Source organism: Sinocyclocheilus anshuiensis, unplaced genomic scaffold (assembly GCF_001515605.1).
Source record: "Sinocyclocheilus anshuiensis isolate Anshui unplaced genomic scaffold, SAMN03320099.WGS_v1.1 scaffold447, whole genome shotgun sequence".
Taxonomy (NCBI): Eukaryota; Metazoa; Chordata; class Actinopteri; order Cypriniformes; family Cyprinidae; genus Sinocyclocheilus; species Sinocyclocheilus anshuiensis.
Genome location: NW_015552615.1, coordinates 1809109 through 1831977, shown reverse-complemented (window position 1 = coordinate 1831977; position 22869 = coordinate 1809109). Strand labels below are relative to the sequence as shown.

Genomic DNA, 22869 nt, shown 5'->3' with positions numbered 1-22869 from the left:
TGAGCAGCAAATCAGCATATTAGAATGATTTCTGAAGGAACATGTGACACTGAAGACTGGAGTAATGATGCAAAAAATTCAGCTTTGCACCACAGAAATAAATTAAATTTTAAAATATATTACAATAGAAAACAATTATTTTAAACGGTAATAATATTTTACAATATTACTATCTGTGCTGTATATATATATATATATATAATTGGATCTGGATACTGTTTGTTATGTCCATGGTATTAATCAGGATGTATGTTTGTTGCATTTAAAACAAATATTGTTTGTGCTGTCTTCTAAACACAGCATGCTCTGCATTCGTGCATCAGTCCTCAAATGAATGACCTCTATTTCAACCATGTCCAGACCTCATATGTTTAAACAACCAATTTGGGCCTGAATTCTTGCAGTTGTTTGCGTGGAAACCTAGATCCTCCTTCTCCTTGCATGGCAATGCACAGTATAATTCGGTGGTGGGATTAAAAGCTAATGAGCGTAAACGAATGACCTGGATTAAACTCCTTATTAAAATGCTCTCCGTAGCTCTTGCATACGAATCCATACAGGATTCCGATCGGAATTATAATTTGAAAAACAATCCTGCAGGGAATAAAAAGTAAGAACCAAGAATAAAAATGGAACTTCTGTTGGAATATTTCTAGCAGCACTGCATTTCTATTAGGATGCTTTTCGGATTCCAAATTTTAATTAATTTAAATTTTTTAAAAATATATTTCATTTTGGTTTGGTTTAATTTATAATTTGGTTCTGAATTATAGCAGAAAATCCGATAGGAATCTTGCATGCATTCTTGTAGGATTTTTAGCATGCTTTTATATAGACAGAGTATAATTACGAATAACACCAGAGTGGTTGCGGAGCTCTTCTCCTCTAAATTTAGAAGAAAAACAAAGTGCTACAGGGAATCTTTTTCATGCAGGATCTTTTAATCGCAAGGTCTCTGTTAAGAATAATCTGTTGAATCTCTATATCAAAGCACTTTCTTTTTTATAATCATAATTACACAGAGTTCATGCTCATTTGTTCTGCATAATAAACCACTGCATAATAGACTTCCTTATGAGTTGTATGTGGCACATAACATCTGCACACCACTTTTGGTCACAAGACTGAATTCGCACTCAGAATGGAGCATTGCTTTCCTCTGTGCATTCATAGTTACTATTGTACTGCACAGCTGGACGTGGGTCTAAATCTCTAGGGGGACGGAAATGCTTAAAATGTGTATGAGACACAATAGTTTGAGTTGAAGGACAGTTAAACGTTAGGAAATAAAGGGCTAGGGCCAAATTTGGCCTCTTTGTGCCAGTCTGGAAATAAACCTGAATATGTATAGCAAGTTATGAGGACGATATGAGCTTTTATGAGGCCACTCTAATCATGTTGGTTTCCTTGACTGTGCTGTGGGTATTTAAGTGGCTGATATCCATATCAATATCTAGAGGGAAGGGTGACTGATAACTGATGATATACTATTATAAATATACTTTTTATTTGTTCCTTCTTTTACTTGATTTCTAAGTAATATATTTTGGGTATGGTTCACCCTCAAGTTGTTCTAAACCTGGAATTTTGAAGAATTTTGGTAACCAAACAGTTGATGGTAGCCATTGACTTCATAGTATGGAAAAAATACTATGGAAGTCAGTGGCTAAGGTCAGCAGTTTGGTTGAGGGTGAGTAAATGTAGACAACATTTTTACTTTTGGGTGAACTATCTCTTTAAAAAATAACTTGAGAATCAGCACTGCATAAGATACTAATTTTGGTTTTCACAGAGTATATCTGTAATTTCGTTTTACAGCACTGATTTCACTTGTTTTTCAGTATGAACAGATTAAAAACAAGTGGAAATACACATATTCAAGATTCAATTTTTGTCTTATCTTATGCAGCATTGATTCAAGTAAGTAAGTCTTGTTTTAAGGTTTTTTTAGATGCTTTATCTGGAAAAGTCAAAAATACTGTATAATTTTTGCAGTGTATGCACATTTACTATACATTCACTCAAAAATACTTGGAAAAAAAATATATATGTATTATATATTGACAAAACTGCTAATAGAATTTATCTGAATTTACTACTGGAATTTATTTTGTTTTACCTTAGAATTTACTATTTTAATTGGTTATATTTATGTTGTGCATAATATTCAAATGTATTAAACTGCACTAGGTGCAGTGTTGCTCCTTGTGACCCACAAAATCTACACATGAAGCTGTGTTCCAGTTTGCCCTTGCAGATCAAAGCATATGGAGAAAAAGAGCATGCATTCAATTTTAATCTCCCATGCAGCCAATGGCAGAGCTGGAGATTGCATTGGAGCAAGGCATACCACTATGTTTATTTCTGCGGAGGTAGCAATGCGTAATATGAGGGTGTTTATAATATATGCATAATGCATGTAAATTAATAAATTTATCAATTTAAAATGTGTTTTGTGCTTGCTCTTTATTTGACCATTATGGTAGAAATTAACGTTTTTAGAAGGTCAGGGCACAACACAGGTGAAGCTGGTTGATTTGCAATAGTTATGTACATACTTTACAATGAAAACTAATGAAATGCTGTCATCTTGTCATCTGATTCACTAATTCCACCATGCAAGTCTGTCTAGTGATGTAATTAGTTAGAGCATCTGTAAATTGGGAATGTAGTTGATTGACATGAGTTATCTGCTGTCCAGTAATGCTTGTAAACCACCTCTCTCTCTCGCTCTTTGTAAAGCAGTCCAGTCGTTAATAATGTCAGGCCAGGCGTCGTGCTTAACTGCACCATGGGATTGATTGGGCATGCTGTTGACATGCTGACCGCTCGCCCACGCAGGTTTTCAAGAGATTGTGTGGCAGTTTACAACTGTTTGAACAGAAAACATTTGTTTATTTGGACGAAAGAAGACTTTCATCATTTGTTCTTCTCATTGTCAGTGTAGGCGATGTGTTATGAGGCTGTCTGGTTCTCGTAATCTCATTGTTGGCATTTGGCTCGTTCAGTGCTGCCTCCGAGGTTAATGTCCAAGACTGTTAGCTTTCAGCAAAGCCAGGTGATTGATCAAGTCGAGCTGTTTTTCACCTTTGTGACGTAAATGAAAGGCTGTTGGCTATTTAAAACCAAAAGACAAACTCTTTGAAATGTCAGCTTCATGATTCAACAGGAAGTACAAACTGGTCTTTAATGGCGCATAAAGTTCTCAATCTGATTGGGAACTTTTGCCATCTTTGACTATTTGAAGAAATTTTGGTGTAGAAACCTACAGTATGTTTTTCAAAGATACTAATTGTGTGCTTAAGTTAAGTAAACTATTTTATGTTCAGTTTTTTTTTACAATATTAATACACTACTGTTCAAAAAGGGTGAGGTCGGTATGATTTTTAAAGAAGTTTATTTGATAAAAAATACAGTAAAAACTGTAAAATTGTGAAATATTATTATGGTTTAAATTAACTGTTTTCTGTTTGAATATATTTTAAAATGTAATTTATTCCTGTGATGCAAAGCTGAATTTTCAGCATCATTACTCCAGTCTTCAGTGTCACATGATCCTTCAGAAATCAGTCTAATATGCTGATTTGCTGCTCAAGAAACATTTCTGCTTCATATATTGCTGTTGAAACCGCGATACATATTTATTTTCAGGATTCTTTGATGAATAGAAAATTCAAAAGAATAGCATTTATTTGAAATATGCATCATTACTGAATAAAAGTATTAAGTTCTTTAAAAAACAAAATTACTGAACCAAACTTTTGAACTGTAGTGTGTGTGTGTGTATATATATATGCATTTATAAGACATAAACTGAAAATAACTGGTATAAAATAACATAAAATGAGATAAATTGGTGCAGATATTTTGTTTTGCTTACTTACTGTGCATTGCATATTGATTGTCCGTTATGTGTGCAGATCCCGAGTCTCAAAGGAAACGGACGGTTCAGAATGTCCTGGATCTCAGACAGAACCTGGAGGAAACCATGTCCAGCCTGCGAGGGACTCAGCTCAGCCAGAGGTGAGTGAGAACCAGCACGTGTTTATGGCATGAAAAATCACAGCCAGACTAATTCACGAGGATGCGAACTGCTGCTTTTCAATGAATCGTAAATCTGGGAGAAAGCTCCACAATCTTCACGCACATCTGTGCCACAAAAGAGCATGAATATAAACACGGTTTTACATTAGACACAAACGATCACTTTTTCCACAACCATTCAGCCTCCCACGTCTTTTGGGAGAGTTGCCGCAACACTTTCCATCAATGAATAACAACAAACACACACAGAAATCAGCTGGACTCCAGGCTTTGCACAGTCAGATATACAGCAATACACAACTGGAGTTTTACATCTTCTGAAAAAATCTTTCTGAAAAATTTCTTTCTCTTTGTTTTGCGAGGTTACCATGTTGCTCTGAGTGATTTTTAGAATGTTTTTATGTGGTTGCTTAAAGTTAAGCTGATAATTTGTTATTGTGTATGTATACAGTATATCTCACAGACATATAAATCAAAAAATGTTTGTGCAAGTTACAGAATAAGCTAGATGGTATGCTACTTCCCGATGAACGGATTTTCCTTCCCCACAGGTGTGCTACAGTACGCTAGATGTGCTTAGCCTAGCAATTATGCTAACTTTGATCTCAGTACCTTCCTGAGTTTTGCCCCTAGAGATCTCAACCTGTCCTTCCTCCTAACATCAAACCTTTCCCTGCAGGCTAACCATTCACTGCTCTACTAAGTTTCAGAGCAGAAGACTTTTGTAGTAGACATATAACACGCTTGAGACCTGCAGCTCCATTTTAATAGCAGCACTTGTATAAGACTGATGAGCTTCCAAAGACTTGATGGCGCAGGCGTAAAAATGATTCATACCAGATTAACCGCACTCAACCCACAGATTCACAGCCACACTGATGTATGTGTGCATAATGAGCTTTTCTATAACGGGATACTTCTGTTAGCCTTCAAGACATGGAGATGCATGACCTAATACGACTCAGAATAGAGGTGCGCTGTTTGATTTTTCTGATCGTGTCGATTCACATTATACACCTGCTGGTCGAATCCTGATTATGCCAAGATGTGCAATTGAATTGGAAAATGTGATTAGCTAATTACTGAACCACATGGACGCTTTTAAGTTCTCATGTGCTGTGTTTGTTTAGGAAATTGTTTGTGATGTGTTATGCTTTCACAAAAAAGCTTTTTATCAGTTCAGCATGTTTCCGTAATGATGTGTGATGAGTTTTTAAGCAAAACCCGCAACAACACAGTGTTTTTTTTAGAATCATTGATGTACTATAATAGTTTTTATTAATATTTTGAATTAGTTTTTATTTTTAGATTGTTTTAAATTTACATAAAATTGTAGTAATTTTGTTTTGTGCTTTTGCCAGTTTTTATTATTTTTATTTTTTTAAGTTTTCATCTTTTCTTCTTCTTTTTCTTATTTTAGTTAGTTATTTTAGTACATCATGTTAAACTAAATGAAAATTGAAAAATGGGAAAGCAGCTGAAAAAAGTTGAATGATAGTTGTACTATAAAATTTAGTTAGTTTAGTACATTAAGTTAAACTAAATGAAAATGAGAAATGCTGCCTTGGAAACTTGCTTAAAGGAGACATATTATGCCCCTTTTTTTACAATATGTAATATAAGTCTCTGGTGTCCCCAGAATGTGTCTGTGAAGTTTCAGCTCAAAATACTCCACAGATCATTTATTACATCATTTTGAAAATGCCTATGTTGAGTGGAAGCAGAAACATGCTGTTTTTCGGGCCGGTGTCTTTAAATGCAAATGAGCTGCTGCTCCCCACCCCCTTCCAAGGGAGTGAAATCAGACGCGCTCGTTTTCTCAGACGCTTGCAGAAAAAGGCTTCCCAAAACAAAGTTACTGGGTTAATCTTTTTCACGTGTCCTTGGTTGGTAGATGCACCGAGGACCTGATTATAGCACTTAAAACCTGGAAAAGTCAGATTTTCATGATAAAATAAAATAAAATAAAATAAACAGTTTAAAATAAACTTTTATTTTCTATTTTATTTTATTTAAAGTTTTAGTTAACTATAATAAGTTGCAAAATTTGAGGTCTCATTCAGGGTTGTCTAAGTGATCCAACTAACAGTTTTCAATCAAATTTTAGAAGGACAGACCTGAACCATCTCGCTACATCCTAACAACTGCATAGCAATGCACAAGCAATCACTCAGAACACCTTAGCAACTGTATACAACGCCTTGGCAACCACTCACAACATTATGGCTTTATGCTGGTGAAGTTTGCATGGGCAAACACAGTCATTGTAGAAATGTAAAGTCTGCTTTTGCCATTACAGTCATTGTTGATTTTAGTAATGAGAAAAACTCTATAAATGTTCTTGCCACATAGTGTGCGACGTGGAGAGAGCAGGACCTTTGCTTTGGCTTCATGTAGGATGTGATGTGGCACTGAAAGCGAATGGAAAAGCAGCTCATGAGGTTTGGGAGTGGCTGCGCCGTCACTATGAAAGGTCCAGTGCAGTGAAATGAGGCTGTATATGTGTTATTTTCAGATGTCTTTTGAAAATACTGAGAAATTAAACATTTATTCTGTCTAGAAACTCCCATGTGGTCCTTTATCGCCAATCCAGGTCTTCCACTAGTAATGCCAGCTGCCATGAGAGCCAGCAATGCTGCTGGATCCGGAGTCCAGATCATTCATTCCTTCCATTTCATAATCAGCTCAACTGATATAGAATTCAGATACATGCAAATTACAAATATGAGTAAAACTTAACTATTTTTTCCATTGATACAATTGTTGGGCCAAACGAAAAGCCTAGGACTGAACAATTCATCAAAATAAAATCGCTTTTTACTAGTGCTGTCAAACGATTAATCACGATTAAAAATACAAGTTTTTGTTTACATAATATGTGTGTGTTTAAGCAAAGTAATTAAGCAAACATTAAATCACCATTTGTTTATTTGTGTTGGCAACCGGTTTAGAAATGCTTCTCATTACACATAGTAAAAAGTAGTGCTGTCAAATGATTAATCGCGATTAATCATTTGACAGCACTACTTTTTACTATGTGTAACGAGAAGCATTTCTAAACCGGTTGCCAACACAAATAAACAAATGGTGATTTAATGTTTGCTTAATTTAAAGAAATTAAGAAGTAAGCATCAAATTTTTGTACTTTAAAAAAGACCATTATTTTTAAGAATTATTTTTATTAGATACTGAATTTTACGGCAGTAGTACAGTAGTATTATTGCAATAATGATTTATTTTTAATGTTAATATTTTATTAAATACTTAATTTTTATTTACAGTACAATAGTATTATTGCAATAATATATTTATCATTGTAATATTTTTATTTTAATAATAATAATAATTATTATTATTATTATTGCCAGATTTATATAATCACAGTAGAATTTTATTGGCCAAAATATGCAACCTTACAAACAAGCAAAGCAAACCTGAAGGTGCTTTACAAAATTGTGTTTTAATGTAATATTTATAAAAAAAATTGCAATCTGATTTTTTTCTTCCCCAAATTCAAATTCCATTCAGCCCTTGAATACTCCATTGACAACAGAACAAAATTATGAAAAATTATGAGGTATACTGCAAAAAATATGTTTTTAAGGCTCCTTGCAGTATTTATTTATTTTTTGTTTATTTTTTATATATTTATTTTTGCTAAAATGAAATAAAATTATTTATTTTTATTACATACACATTTTTATTTTATAGTACATCATCATCATCATCATTACAATAATTATTTTATATAATTGTATTGGCCAAATTGTGTAGCTCTAAAAACAAGCACAGCAAATCTGAGCTCTTTTTAAAAAATGAGTTTATTATTCCATTAGTTTATTCCAAATAATTTAATAATTTAGTCATGAGTTTTTTTCACAAATCACTCAGTCTTAAAATAGCCCATCAACAACAGATAGAAATGATTAACAGACCTGCTGGCAACCAAGCTGCATTGACCAAGCGACCCATTTGCAAGAATAACAGACCAAATAATCCTCCTTCAGCTGGGTAACACTAACCGAATAACCCAATGCCAGTGTGTTTGTGTGCTGTTTATGCCTTGAGTGCATCAAATATTTCAACCCACAAGTGTGCATTTTCTGGCATTTTGCAGCTGTCTGATGAATTATCCTGAGAGAAGTGCATAAAAATAACTCTTCCATGTTCATGTGGTAAAGGAAGCTGTTATATTATTCATTTGAGCTGGTGCATCTGGTTATGCAATCTTCATCCTCAGCAGATGAATTCTCCCACAGATGCATCCTTTTCTTTAGTAGGCCACGAGTTCCTGTGGCTCAACAACCCTATTATGTTGTGTTTTGCATGCACCTCTTTCCGTCTATAGTTGTCTGGACAGCAGCGTCTGCTACGACAGTGATGAAACCAACGCTCGTAGCATCTCCAGCCTCTCCAACCGCTCCTCTCCTCTCTCCTGGCGCCACGGCCAGTCCAGTCCTCGTCTGCAAGCCGGTGACGCTCCTTCCTCAACGGGCAGCAGCTATGTGTCGGGCAGCAAGGCCTTGTCTCAGTACACCTCTCACACCATGCCTGCCCGCTGCTCCAGCCTCCTCAGCCACACGTCACGCAGCGAGTTCATCGAAGGCCTGGACGCCGGAGACAGCGACCTCAAGTCTGGTTACCTGAGTGATACTGATGTACTTTGCAAGAGCCTTAATGACGACGATGACGACAATCTGGCCAATGGGTGAGTGTCTGCATGTGTTGCTTTGCTAAATATCTCTAGCCTACTACACTCTTAAAAATAAAGCTTCCAAAAGGAGGTTTTCGTAGCGATGCAATAGAAGAATGCTTTTGGATTCCTCAAAGAACCTTTCAGTGAACAGTTCTTAAAAGAACCATTTTTTCTTAGTGTGAAGAACATCTAAAGAAGCTTTTTCCTCAATAAAGAACCTTTTGTGCAGTGGAATGGTTCCATGGATGTTAAAGGTTCTTCATGGAACCATCAATGTCAATAAAGTAGCTGCATTTTTGAAAGTCTAAGAACCATTTTGTGTTCCAAAAGAACTTTGTAGTTCTTTGTAGAACAGTTCTTAAAAGAAGCATTTGTTCCTCAATTTTGAAAAACCTTTTCCCAATATAAAGATTTTGTGCAGTCGAATGGTTCCATGAATTTTAAAGGTTCTTCATGGAACCATTGATGCCAATAAAGAACCATCATTTTTGAGAGTGAACCATTTTTGGTTTTCAGTAAAATGTGCTTAAAAGAACCATTTTTCTTAAGTTTAAAGAACATTTTAGACATCTAAAGAACCTTTTTCCATTATAAAGAAACTTGGAAATGTTCCATGGATGTTAAAGGCTCTTCATGGAACTATCAATGCCAATAAAGAACCTTTATTTTTAACAGTCTAAGAAACATTTTGGGTTCCAAAAGAACAGTTCTTAAAAGAACCATTTGTTCCTCAATTTTGAAGAACATTTTAATAATCTAAAGAATCTTTTCCTACTATAAAGAACTTTTTGTGCAGTGGAATGGTTCCATGGGTGTTAAAGATTCTTCATGGAACCATTGATGCTAATATAGAACCTTTATTTTTGGTTTTCAGAAAAAAGTTCTTAAAATATTTTTTTTCTTAGTTTAAAGAACAATTTAAACATCTAAAGAACCTTTTTCCATTATAAAGACACTTGAAATGTTCCATGGATGTTAGAGGTTCTCTATGGAACATTCAGTGCCAGTGAAGAACCTTAATTTGTAAGAGTGAACTGGAAGGCTTTATGAAGACATTCATAATGTGTTAATAATGTCATGAATGGGACCAGGAGACACAGTGTGACTGTTATCCTGCCATGTAAGTACACTAGATTAAAAAGTCAACAGTGCATCAAAGAGGGGTCATGCTAATTATCCACGGTACCAGAGAGGCCTGCAGAGATGCCGTCCTCCTGGCACAGCTTCATAACATTACTACAGGATCCTCAGACATTTAAAAAGGATGATCTAAAATGTATAAAACTTATGTAGTTGGGGCTCAATTCATAATATTTTCATCGCTTTGGATGTTTGCTGCAGCTGTGAAATCTGTATAGACTACTAGGTTTGGGGTTAGTAAGATGTTTTTAATGTTTTTGACATTAAAGTCTCTAATACTTACCAAGGCTGCATTTATTTGATTCAAAATACAGTAAAAAAGTTATATTGTGAAATATTATTACAGTTTAAAATAACTGTTTTCAATGTGAATATATTTAAAAATGTAATTTATTCCTGTGATCAAATCTGAATTTTCAGCATAATTACTCCAGTCTTCAGTGTCACGTGATCCTTCAGAAATCAGTCTAATATGCTGATTTGCTGCTCAAGAAACATTTCTGATTATTATCAATGTTGAAAACAGTTGTGCTGCCCAATACGTTTGTGGAAACTGCCTTTTTTTTTTTGATTCTTTGATGAATAGAAAGCTCAAAAGAACAGCATTTATTTCAAAACATAAATATTTTGTAACATTATGTCTTTACTGTCACTTTTGATCAGTTTAATGCATCCTTACTTAATAAAAGTATCAATTCCTTTAAAAAAAAATCTTCTAACCCTAAACTTTTAAACAACAGTGTATGTTGACTGTCACTCTTGGTTCAGTTCAGTGATATTGATTATTAAGTGTGGGAGATTGTGGGATTGACAGTGGAGGAGGTGTTGTGAGCATCAAAAAAGAGAAATTCTCAGCTTTATGCAAATGAGAAGCAAAAAAACATGTTACTTCAAGAGAAGGAACATTGGTTGTATGCTACAGTACTGTATGTATAAATATCATAAATACACGGTTGTGATCTTGATCGTGCTCATGCATCATATTTTGTGAGAAAGTTTGACTACTAGAGTGACCGTTTTTTAAATCAGCATCCCAAAATGATAAAGATTTCATTCATTCATGGTATTATAGATCAAAGTACATGTTGACATCTTCACTTCCCCTTTTGAATTGTCTCCAAAGCCAAACTTTTTCTGTGTAGCTATAGCAGCAAACCTGCAGTGTTTCAATGCACCCAGTCACCATCCGTGTCCTTTTGCAAGGTCGAGCCATCTGCCAGGTCTCAGATTATTCATGTAACTCAATGATTTCATTGTAATTTGCATGGCACAATGACCTTGTGTTCCTCTTGGACTCGGTCAGCATGCAGCAGCGGGAGTGTGACAGCAGGTGTCTGATCTGAACTCAGTCACCTCCAGATTTTAGGATGATAGCCACTCCTTTATTGGCCTCGATTGTCTTTCTAATTCTTCTTTTTCAGCAGAGAGTTTGAAGTTATCAGCACAGCTCGCTGCTCGGTCACACAACCCTGAATACACACATCGCACGCGTAGTGAGATGATGAAATCCAGGCCAGTTCTCCTGGGCGTGAATCTAGGCTTTATCTGGGAGGCTCATGCGGAGGGATTTAGCGAGTGCCGCATGACGGTGGTGTGATCAAACCCAGCCCTCGTTCTCACTTTCTACTGACGCTTCAATGCAGTGAGAAGAGAGAAACTTACATAACAGAACAGCCCTCAACAATACAGATCATCAGAGAGCTTTGGGTCAATTGAAGGAGCTGTGGCTTACATTATTGGGCCAGATTTATCCCTCCTGTTGTGTTGGAGTCAATTTGACCCACACTTCATTTTCAAACTGCTCGAAATACTGGTTAAACAGTTTATTTCTTCTTGAAATTTTGAGGGTATTTTCAATTTAGGATCATGAATGTGCATGCGAAGCCTCGACACATGTGTTTTGGATAGGCTGTACAAATGTTATGACTTGTGTGTTGGACCCCTATTGTTTTTAATACAATTTGCCCAAAATCAACACTGTGAAAAACACTAAAGAGTCAGGTAAAATTTGCAAATTGCATGGAAAAGTCCATTTGACCTCTAACACAAAAGTTGTACTCAGTTCTCGAACACAATGGGTTTGCACATGCAAATATTTCGATTTTTTGGTTAAATTGTACATAGTTGTCAAATTAGGCTTATCTAATATTTTTAAAAATCTGAAATTATAAGAATTTTCGTCATTTGTTCTGCTTGTTCAATTTATGTCATTAAAGTAATCTAAAATAACGCAATTGCTGAACACTTAATAATTACATGTTTAACATTTAAATATATACAAATAAAGTTTATGTTGGGACTACATGAATCATTTTTGATGCATTAACTGAAACCGCATTCCCAGCTTACTTTGCATAGGACTGAATTGGGAATGTAAATGTATTATTTTAAAAGTATTATTATGCATGGAATTGCCTTAAAAATTATGTATGTATTCACTTAATTCTACTTACTTAAACTTAGTTAACATATAGTTACAACTAATATTACATTTTCTTAAAATCTAAGTGTAAAAACTTGCCAAAAAAAAGAAAGAAAAATTGAGTCAATTTTCTTTTTCAGTCTAGAAGTATCAGTTGCATTGTAACTCATGGGAAATTATTTGATTATTACAAATAAAATATGTTTGATAAAAAATAAATAGCTATAGCTATTTATCATATTTAAATTTCATATTTATCATATTAAAATATCATATGATGTTAGTAGGGCAAGTACAGATCTGAAATATAGGCCGAATCAAGGCAGCCAAAAGAATGTAAAAACTAATTTATACAGTACGGTAAGTGTATACAGCAAGTTTTACTGTATATATTGAATGTGTACAGCATGTGGACATCCCATCCCAAAAGTCTAAAAACCATTGAGATGGTTACTAATGTGTCCAGTAGCATCAAAACAGTCGAGTGAGTGAGTCAGTGAGTGAGTGAGTGAGTCAGTGAGTGAGTCAGTGAGTGAGTGAGTCAGTGAGTCGGTGAGTGAGTGAGTCAGTGAGTGAGTGAGTGAGTCGGTGTTTTTTGAGTCAGTGGAATTTGTGCTCTGCATTTAACCCATCCAAGTGCGCACACACACACAGTAGTGAACACACACACACCATAAACACACACCCGGAGCAGTGGGCAGCCAATGCTGCGGTGCCCGGGGAGCAGTTGGGGGTTCGGTGCCTTGCTCAAGGGTCTCACCTCAGTAGTGGTATTGAAGGTGGAGAGATCACTGGTTATTCACTCCCCCCACCGACAACAGTCCTTCTCATGTTCATCACATCTAAGTGTAATTAATGAATTTGATGTTGAGCAGCAAGACTAAAACATATCTGCTTAGTCTAATTGTTTTGGTGAAAAGGCTTAATTTAATTGCATGAAAAAGTTCTCCTGCTTTTAATTAAGCTCAGTGTGTTTTTATCTTTTTTGAGCATGTTCATACTACATGCCTGTAGTTGATTTTTGTAGCTTTTGACAGCGAGTGACATGCTGGTGATTTGAGCAGAAGAACTGCATGAGTTAATTCAGTGAAGATGAGTCTGGATGTTGTAACCATGGAGATAAACTGATGAGGAGATGGAGGGAAAAGGTGAGGTTTTCCCTCACAGATGCTTCAGTCGCATACGATCAATTCCATGTTCTTGTTGTTGTGAGTGTGCATATGAATACACGTTAATATCATGGTACATTTGATATGCAATGTGAAATGACTGATTACAATACAAGACAACAGAAGGGCTGTGATTAGGTTGGAGGGTTGTGTCAATAAAAGTGGAGAAAATAGTTCAGTTTAGCACATATCAAATTTGCATGAGCTGAGCTGGAAGATGACAGTATATTAACTTTTGCGAGATAAGTAATCGTAACTAAGAGCTGGTTTGGAAGCCAGCTGCTGAAGTCTGCTGCTCCTGCAGTTTGTGCTCAGTTTACAAATATAGGCAAAAAGCTAAGACTGTAGTAGACTGTAGACAAATAGCATGTATTGATTGCGTCTGGCCTGAGGTGAGCGCATGTTAGTGTCTGTTGCTGTGTGTGTTTTTCCCCTGAGAGTGTCATTGGATAGTGACCCATTCTGTTCCTATTCATGGTCAAACTCATCCTGGATCTTTAATGGTAATGCAAAGTAATTTTTCAAGCGCTATGTTTTTAGGACAAGTAGCATGTTTTCCCAGCATTAAGACCAGCATTCACTCTTGCACATTATGACACTGCAAATAAAGCTTATGAAGGTTACTTTAACCTTCTTTGTATGATCTCATGTTCTGAGGTTTGAGTGCCGTTCCATGTTCTGGTCTCCATATGTCCCTGTGGCATAGATATTACGCTCTCATATTTCACCCTAAAGCTTGACCATTCATACGAGAGGACGATTTCAGTGCTGATATTCCTGTTACACTGTCACTGATGGTCAGTGCTCTGAGATGCTGAAAGTTCACAGGCTGAGCAGCTTGACCTCAATACGTCTATCTGACATTTCAAAGACAGCGAGAGAGCCATTCGTTTGGCAGTTAATGAACTGATGATTTATAATACTCACAACAACAACAGCAGCAGCCCACCCAGAATCATGTATTTACCAGAGCTGGCACATAGAAATAATAACTGGATCAATAGATTTTTCATTTCCTAAAGAGATTGTGAGTAGCGTTTGCCCATGTGGCTGGTTGCTAGGGTGTTGCTATGGTATTCTGTGTGGTTGCTAGGGTGTTGCTACAGGTGTGTGCCGTGGTTGCTAGGATATTTTGGGTGGTTGTAAGGGTGTTGTTAGATTGTTTGCTAAGGTGTTGTAGGTGGTTGCTAGGATCGATAGATTTTTTTATTTCCTAAAGAGAATGTTAGTGTTTGCCCATGTAGCTGGTTGCTAGGCTGTTGCTATGTGGTTGCTATGGTATTCTAGGTGGATGCTATGTGGTTGCTATGGTTTTTTGTGTAGTTGCTAGTGTGTTGCTGTGTGCTTGCTATGGTATTCTAAGTGGATGCTCTGTGGTTGTTATGGTTTTCTGGGTGGTTGCTAGGGTGTTGCTGTGGTATTCTGGGTGGTTGTAATGATGTTGTTAGATTGGTTGCTAAGGTGTTCTAGGTGGTTGCTAGGATTGATAAATTTTTCATTTCCTGAAGAGATTGTGAGTAGTGGTTGCTATAGGGTATATTGGGTAGTTGCTATGTTGTTGCTATGGTATTCAGGGTTGCATGGGTGTTTCTATGTGGTTTCTAATTTGTTGCTATGTTATTCAGGGTTGCAAGGGTGTTGCTATGTGGTTGCTATGACATTCTGGGTGGTTGCTAAGTTGTTGCTATGGTATTCAGGGTTGCTAGAGTGTTGCTATGTGGTTGTTATGTGGTTGCTAGGGTATTCTGGGTGGTTGTAAGGGCGTTGTTAGGTGGTTGTTTGCATATTTGTATATGTGTTGCATATAGATTATCCTTTCTGCAAAGGTATTTTTCACTTATTTTTATTGGCCACTGGGTAAAAATTGTAATAATTAATATTAGGTTTAGTTTTTATTTTCAGTTTCCTTACCTTTACTATAAGATATCGGCACTAAAATATCTGAAAGCGTTAAGGAATATCTTTGTCTGGTTGTCTGTGAACATGCAGCAGCGGCGGTGGTACATGGGCTGGGATGTGTTGCCATGGTAACCCCCATCAGCCTGACTCTCGGTGACCCAGTGAAACCGTGTGTGTGACTGCAGATGGAAAATGGCTGCTGATGAACGACTGCGTGCCATTGATTCTGGATGTGCTAGTAATCAGTTCAGCATTGGCTTTCTTCCTGTTTCTTTTCAGGCAGGGTTTTTTACGAGGCGTTAGGAGTGCAAATTACATCAGGGAAGTTATTTTGCACATCTGCAAATTGCATTGTGTTTGTAGCATATAAATGGTTATTAAAATGAGGATGATTATTATTCAAATGGTTATTAAAATGATCTCTGCATTTCTTCCCTTCTCCAGCTTGTTTTCAATCTAGTTGTCTAATAAACCTGGCATTGTGTGTTACGATTATTGTCAGCTCTTTCATTGCTTTGTTCCTTTTGTAAGTCGCTTTTGATAAAAGCATATGCTAAATGCACAAATGTAACATAATGTAAGTATATAATAAATGTGTATTTACTGATAGTTTATTCTAAACCACTATAGAAAATAAATACTGTAAAAATATATATATAAATGATATTTAAAAGCAAAAAAAGTAGTCATATAATTTATGAAAAACATATTTGTGTTTAACTGTATTATTTAAATTATATTTTACAAAACAATAGATGTCATGGTAAAACATACAAATATTTATTAAAATAATAACAGTATAATTTTTCTTTAACAGTAAAACGTATGAGTCACTTTGAGAAAAAATATTTGTTTAATTGTATTATTTACATTAATATTTAACAATACAATACCTGCAATTTCAGGGTTAAATATTGTTAATATAATTTTTGAGTAAAGGATTAATCAGTATTATATATGAGGAAAAGAGCATTGCATTACATTGAAAAAGTTTTTTTTGTTATTAATTATGTGCATTATAGAGTTTTTATTGTTTAGTTTAGTGGTGTGTATTGCCCTGATGTCTGTGTATGTGTGTAACATTTTAGAGAATCAAACAGATTTTTGCAGTTCAATTATTGACAATGTCATATTTACCATTTTGAGCTTAAATTACGGTCAACAATGTTACAACTCGTACTGCCACTTTAATAGTGAAGTTCTAGCAATCACTAGCAACTTCTCATTTTTAACTTCAAGCTAAATTTATATGCAATTTATTAGAAATTCTAGACACGCAAGTATCTCTGCAACACAGGATTTGCAGTTTGTGTTTAGGTGTGTAGTTTTGGAGGTTTTCAAGGCCTTGTTCACAAGAAGTTTTCACAGGATGCAATCCATTAACCATAGGAGGAAAGATGACCAGATCTCTGAGCATGTGGACATCAGCTGTCCTCCAAACAAATAAACACAGCGTAAGAACATCTGGAGAGGTGTCTGGGGTCTTGAGGGATATTATTCTAAGACTCCCATTACATACACACTCTCTATGTGTGGTCAGGCTGAATGCTGGACACGCAGTGACGTCCTGCAGAAACTCTTCTGCATCAGTCGTGTGCAGGACAGACTTCTCTGAGGGTGTGACGAGGTCTTACTTCACATGTTGTGACCCCTGCTGGAGACATACTGTAACTGCAGAAGCCTTTAGTTTAGCATGCAGGTCATTTTTATTTTTCAAGATGTGCAATGCCAAGCAAATTAGATTTTAAAACATGGAAAAGCACAGAAGCATGTAAAATGCATGTGTGGGACACACACACCCGTCGGTGAAATATTATAACAGCTTCTCTCTGCTGTGGGTGTCTCATGTGGGTGTCAGTGAATTATCGCTATTATTAGGTTTCTGCTGTGGTGGTGCAGAATGTGTGCTGTGCATTGACATGGAATTGCTGATAAACAAGCAAATAAGTAAAGAAAGGTTTTATCTCCATGCAGAGATTTCAAATGAAATGAAATGGAGACTTTTACTTAAAGGAATAGTTCACCGAAAAAATAAAAAAATTAATTTGCTGAATATTTACCCTCAGGCCATCCAAGATGTAGATGAGTTTGTTTCTTCATCAGATTTGGAGAAATTTAGCATTGCATCACTTGCTCACCAAAGGATCCTCTGCAGTGAATGGGTGCCGTCAGAATGAGAGTCCAAACAGCTGATAAAAACATCACAATAATCCACAAGTAATCCACACCACTCCAGTCCATCAGTTAACATATTGTGAAGACAAAAGCTGTGTGTTTGTAAGAAACAAATCCATCATTAAGATGTTTTTAACTTCAAGCCATTGCTTCCGGCTAAAATACCAGTCCATAAGCCATAATAATGCTAAAGTCATCCCATCTGAATCAGGAGAGAAATCCGCACAGATCAAGCTCTAAACAAATATGTGGGTGGATTTTAATGTGAGAGGACAACAGGAGATAAACTTTTCCACAGCAGGAAGCGTTATTATGCCGTAGATTATGGACTGTCACTATTTTAGCCAAAAGTGACCGTTTGAAGTTTAAAAACACCTCAGTTTGTTTCTTACAAACACGCCGTTTTTGACTTCACAAGACATTAACTGATGGACTGGAGTGGTGTGGATTACTTGTGGATTATTGTGATGTTTTTATCAGCTGTTTGGACCCTCATTCTGACGGCACCCATTCACTACAGAGGATCCATTGCTGAGCAAGTGATGTAATTTTTTCCAAATCTGTTCCCATGAAGAAACAAACTCATTTACATCTTTGCCTGAGGGTGTGTCTATTTTTGTGTGATCTATTCCTTTAGTTCTCATGTTTTTCAAATAAAGCAGTCTATATTTCAGAAGAGAGATCTATGTACTCCGATTTGCTGAAATATAAAAATGTGCAGTCCAAATCAGAGATATGAACTTGAAACTTTCTCATCAGTTTCTTCCCAGAGCAAATTATCTGATCAGCTATCCATGTTCATTTTATAGCTCTATACACTTTATTTTATTGTCTATTGACTCATTAGTGGATATTTTATTACTAAAAACATTCTAGGAGCACCATTTGAGATGAAATTGATGCCTAAATGATTCATAACTGAGACGTCTCCTGGGCAATGAATTTTTCTTCTGAGTATGTGCATGGAAAGTGTATATCCCTTTTATTAATGTTTCAGGATTGAGCTGCTGTATTGTGGTTTGAGATATTCACATAATTTGTTTCCAGTTCTTTGAACATAACTCACCATCTTACATCTTGATCTAACAGATGCTTTGTGTAAAAGACTCTCTAAAGCACTTTGTTACATAAAAGTCAGTCAATTTCCACAGTAACACGTGCATGTGGAGCATTTGTTCGCGCAAAAGCGGTTTGATGGCATTGAAGTCATTTGATTTATAGTTTGACTGAAATCTTCATTTAATAATTGTTGAAATGTAGTCCTGACACGAGGGTATAAAAGTGAATGATGTGTTATTCATGCACCGCATTGGTCTGAATCCCAGAGTCCAATTATTGTGTCTTTAGAAGCTTGTTGCACAAGTGGCCTGATGTAGTGACGTTATGCGTTTATCATATTGCCAAACAACAGAAATCATTAGTTAATGCACCGAGGTATTTTATAATACTCTCTAGTTTTTTTTACTGAAACAGCATTTGCAAACTATTTTACTTCCGTGTATTTTAGACAAAAAAAAACTGATTGTTCTGAATTTGAGTTTGCACTCCTTATTCTTAAATATTTAAACATTAAGGTATTGCATCGAGAGGAAAAATTATGAGTATGTGCATTTTCATACAGCGTGGATTTAAATTCTGTTCAGATTTAATGTCTTATTCTGAACTTTTATTAAGCCTTAAAATACATTTATAGGGCTGTAAAGTTGCATCTGCTTGCTATTGGCAGAAACACACTGTTTACACGTTATGATTATCCATGCTTAGAGATGATATGCATGCGTAACCTCGTGGCTGAAAGAGCGCGGGCCACACACAGTGTGTTTGGTATACATATCTATGTGTGTTTGTGTGTATGTGTAGACATGGTTCAGCACCACTGGAGCCACATGAAAGAAATGAATGACAGCAAACGATCCGAGCTTCATTTCACTCAGTAACTCACTCACTGCTAATATCTTCCTGCATTTCCCTGTCCTTCTCATGCTCACATGGTGCTCGTCGAGTCTTCCCCCGCCAGACTCTGGCGTGAATGAAGCAGAAGCTCTGACATCAAAGGTGAACAGAGATAAATGTGTGCAAATCCTCCGCGTGTATTCACTGTGAGTTTACCGATGTGGAAAAGCCATTAAGGGTCTGTCATGGAAAGTTTGTGCGTTTCTGGCTTCAGCTGCTTCAGACACACAGCCAGAAGTTTATCTCACCAGTATTTCAGTAGATGTAGGGTGTTGTATATCTAAAAGCTCAAAACATTTTCCATAAAGCTTGTACTGTATACATTATAACAGGTACTCCGATTGTGCTCTGTGAAGATATGTTGATTTGATACACTACCATTCAAAAGTAAGATTTCTTATATAAAGTCACTAATGTTCACCAGGGCTGCGTTTATTTGATTAAAAATACAGTAAAAACGGTAATATTGTGAAATATGATTACAATGTGTATATATTGTAAAATGTAATTGATTGCTGTGATCAAAGCTGGATTTTCAGTAGGGCTGGAGCTATCGATTATTTTAGTAATCGGGTATTCTGCCGATTATTCCATCGATTAATCGAGTACTCTGATATGAAGTTATTTTTCTTTATTAAAGAGCAATACTAAATATACAAGAGAAAATAAGATAGGTCTCTTCAAATAAACAACTAATTTGTTTCCTTTTCAGAAAAATGAACGTTTTTATTGCTGAAATTGCATACATTAATAACCATGAAAACTAAACCCATTTAATGCATTTAACTGCCAAATACAAATACAAATATATCAATTAAAAAAAAAATTATATATATATATATATATATAAAATATAAATAAATAAGAATACAAAAATCAATTTCACATTACTTTAAAAAACAGTACAAACTAAAACTAAGGCATAAATCAAAATAATAGTAATAAAAATACATCATGCTCCCGGAACTGCTTCTGTGTACAACTGTTGGCGTAAGCTACATTAAACTGATTATTACGTTTTGAATATGGATTTTTTGGGTGAACTAACCCTTTAAATGTGAAATTAAAACCGCCAGTAGGTGGCAGCAAGTCACTGTTAAGTGAGTCATTGCGACTGAACCGAATAATTTAAACGGTTGATTAATTCAGGAACGAAACACTGTCGTGTTGCTCAGAGACACAAAACAGTGCTGTGTTTGGGATTATTTTTTGTTGCCGAAATAGAGCAAAAACAGGCAATATGGTGTCTAAACCGTAAGTCTCTTAATATTAACTTCTTGTTTATTGAACTGTTGCATAAAATCAGTATCACATTTGTAATCATGCTGATTTTGAGGTGAAAACTGGCACTCTTCGTGTGATATCGACTAACTTCCTTTCTGTGGTATTTTTATGTATAACTGTATGGGGTGTGTGTGTGTCACAGAGACCGAATGAGACAATCAACATGAATGGCACTTAGTCTTTCACAAAACAGCTAAAAGGGACATCATAACTAGCCACCATATTGATTTACGGTCTTAAATATGTCCAGCGTTTATCGGGTTGTGTGTCAGTAATAATGGTCCATGGGGAAACACAGTGTTCCGTGTGTATTTACAGTACATGGACTAAACGAAGCCTCGATGATTTTTTGTATTCGAGTCACTCGATGAATCGTTTCAGCCCTAATTTCCAGCATCATTACTCCAGTCTTCAGTGTCACATGATCCTTCAGAAATCATTCTATCATGCTGATTTGCTGCTCAAGAAATATTTCTGATTATTATCAATGTTGAAAACAGTTGTGCTGCTTCATATTTTTGTGGAAACCATGATACATTTTTTCAGGATTCTTTGATGAATAAAAAAGTTCAAAATACGGCATTTATTTGACATACAGTAGAATATTTTGTAACATTCTAAATGTCTTTACTGTCACTTTTGATCAATTTAATGCACCCTTGCATGAATAAAGGTATGACTTTCTTAAAAGAAAATCCTATTGACCCCAAACTTTTAAATGGTAGTGCATATACCATACTGAATGATTACAATATTCATGTGCCGGGATTTACAGTATACGTACTCCAACATACCTCAATAAATACTGTAGCAATACATGCACAACAAAGTGTGGTATAACCATGAAGTGATGCATTAATAATTATGAAAAGTTATGCTGTTTTAATAGACTATAATATTTATGTATTTTAATGCATTATTTTATTTATTTTGGTATAATTAGTAGGTTTACTAGTAATACAGGTATTAGTAATACTATAGACGGATAGTTTCAATGGATGCGAGTTGTGTGTATGTATGTATGTATGTATATATGCACACACACACACATATACACATATATATGGAAGGTTTGATAGAAATGTCCTGCAGTCAGTAAGTGACTGTAAGTGCAGCAGTCGGTCGTCTTCATCAGGTCCAGCAGTAATGCGTCTGTATTGGCTCTCGCTGGACGCTGCTGTACATCTGGATGTGATTACAGCTATCCGGGAGGTGGGGGTGTTTGAGGGGGGTGTTGCCTGTGTAAGAGGGACTCCTGGTCTCAGTCGGATAGTTTGAGTGGATGTGAGTTAGATTAAGCGTGAACAAAGACAGGATGAGTGTGCGTGATTTAGCGTGACTCAGACCCCGGAGAGAACAGCGATGAATGAGGGATTCGCGCGCAGGGAGTTTCGCCCTCTGACGACATCCGTGTGTTTGAACAGGACCATGTTCTTTTCAAAGTGAGTAAAGTTTTTTTTTGGCAATTATGAAAGGAAAAAACTTTGACAGCAATATGTTTTCTTTTACTAGTCCCTGATTTTTTAAAGGATTATCAAAGTGGACACTGTTCTGTATTATTTTCAGTTCTAAGTTCTGATTGGATGAGCTGCGTTCGAAGCCAGTGTAAACATACGTGTGACCGCACATTATAGTCGAATGCTGTATTAATGCATCAAGTTGCAGACTGCAGTTGCTAATTAACCATGTTACTTGGTGGAATAATTGTTTATTATTATTAATATTAAAATAATAACAACAACCATAAATAATTTACTGAACATCAGTGTCTTTTTGTACAGTGTGTTTTTGGTATAGTTTATATAATATTATATGTATTGCTATTTTGAATTAGTTTTTTTATATTTTCAGTTTTCATTTTAATTTTAGTTCATGTTTTAGTAATTTTGTTATATGATTTTGTCATTTTTATTTTCTTATTTAGTTTTTTAGTAGTTTCTGTTTGACTTTACCTTTACAATTTTATTTAGTATTTAATATTTATATTTTATACAACAGTTTGTTCTGGTTCTCAAATCTGATTGGTTGAGAACCGTGAGATATTGTACTGGTATCGCTACAGGAACGCCCTTTCACAATTTTGTATC

The 22869-nt window shown here is 35.7% G+C and overlaps 1 protein-coding gene across 6 annotated transcripts in view; it reads left to right on the top strand.

Annotated features, from left to right (window-relative positions):
- Positions 1 to 22869, top strand: part of nav1b (neuron navigator 1b) — a 108890-nt gene that overhangs the window by 32234 nt on the left and 53787 nt on the right. For all 6 annotated transcript variants that reach the window (XM_016457145.1, XM_016457146.1, XM_016457144.1 and 3 more), the window contains 2 exons: positions 3921 to 4023; positions 8393 to 8752. In XM_016457145.1, coding sequence (XP_016312631.1) covers positions 3921 to 4023; positions 8393 to 8752 — 463 coding nt within the window. The remainder of the gene's footprint in view (positions 1 to 3920; positions 4024 to 8392; positions 8753 to 22869) is intronic.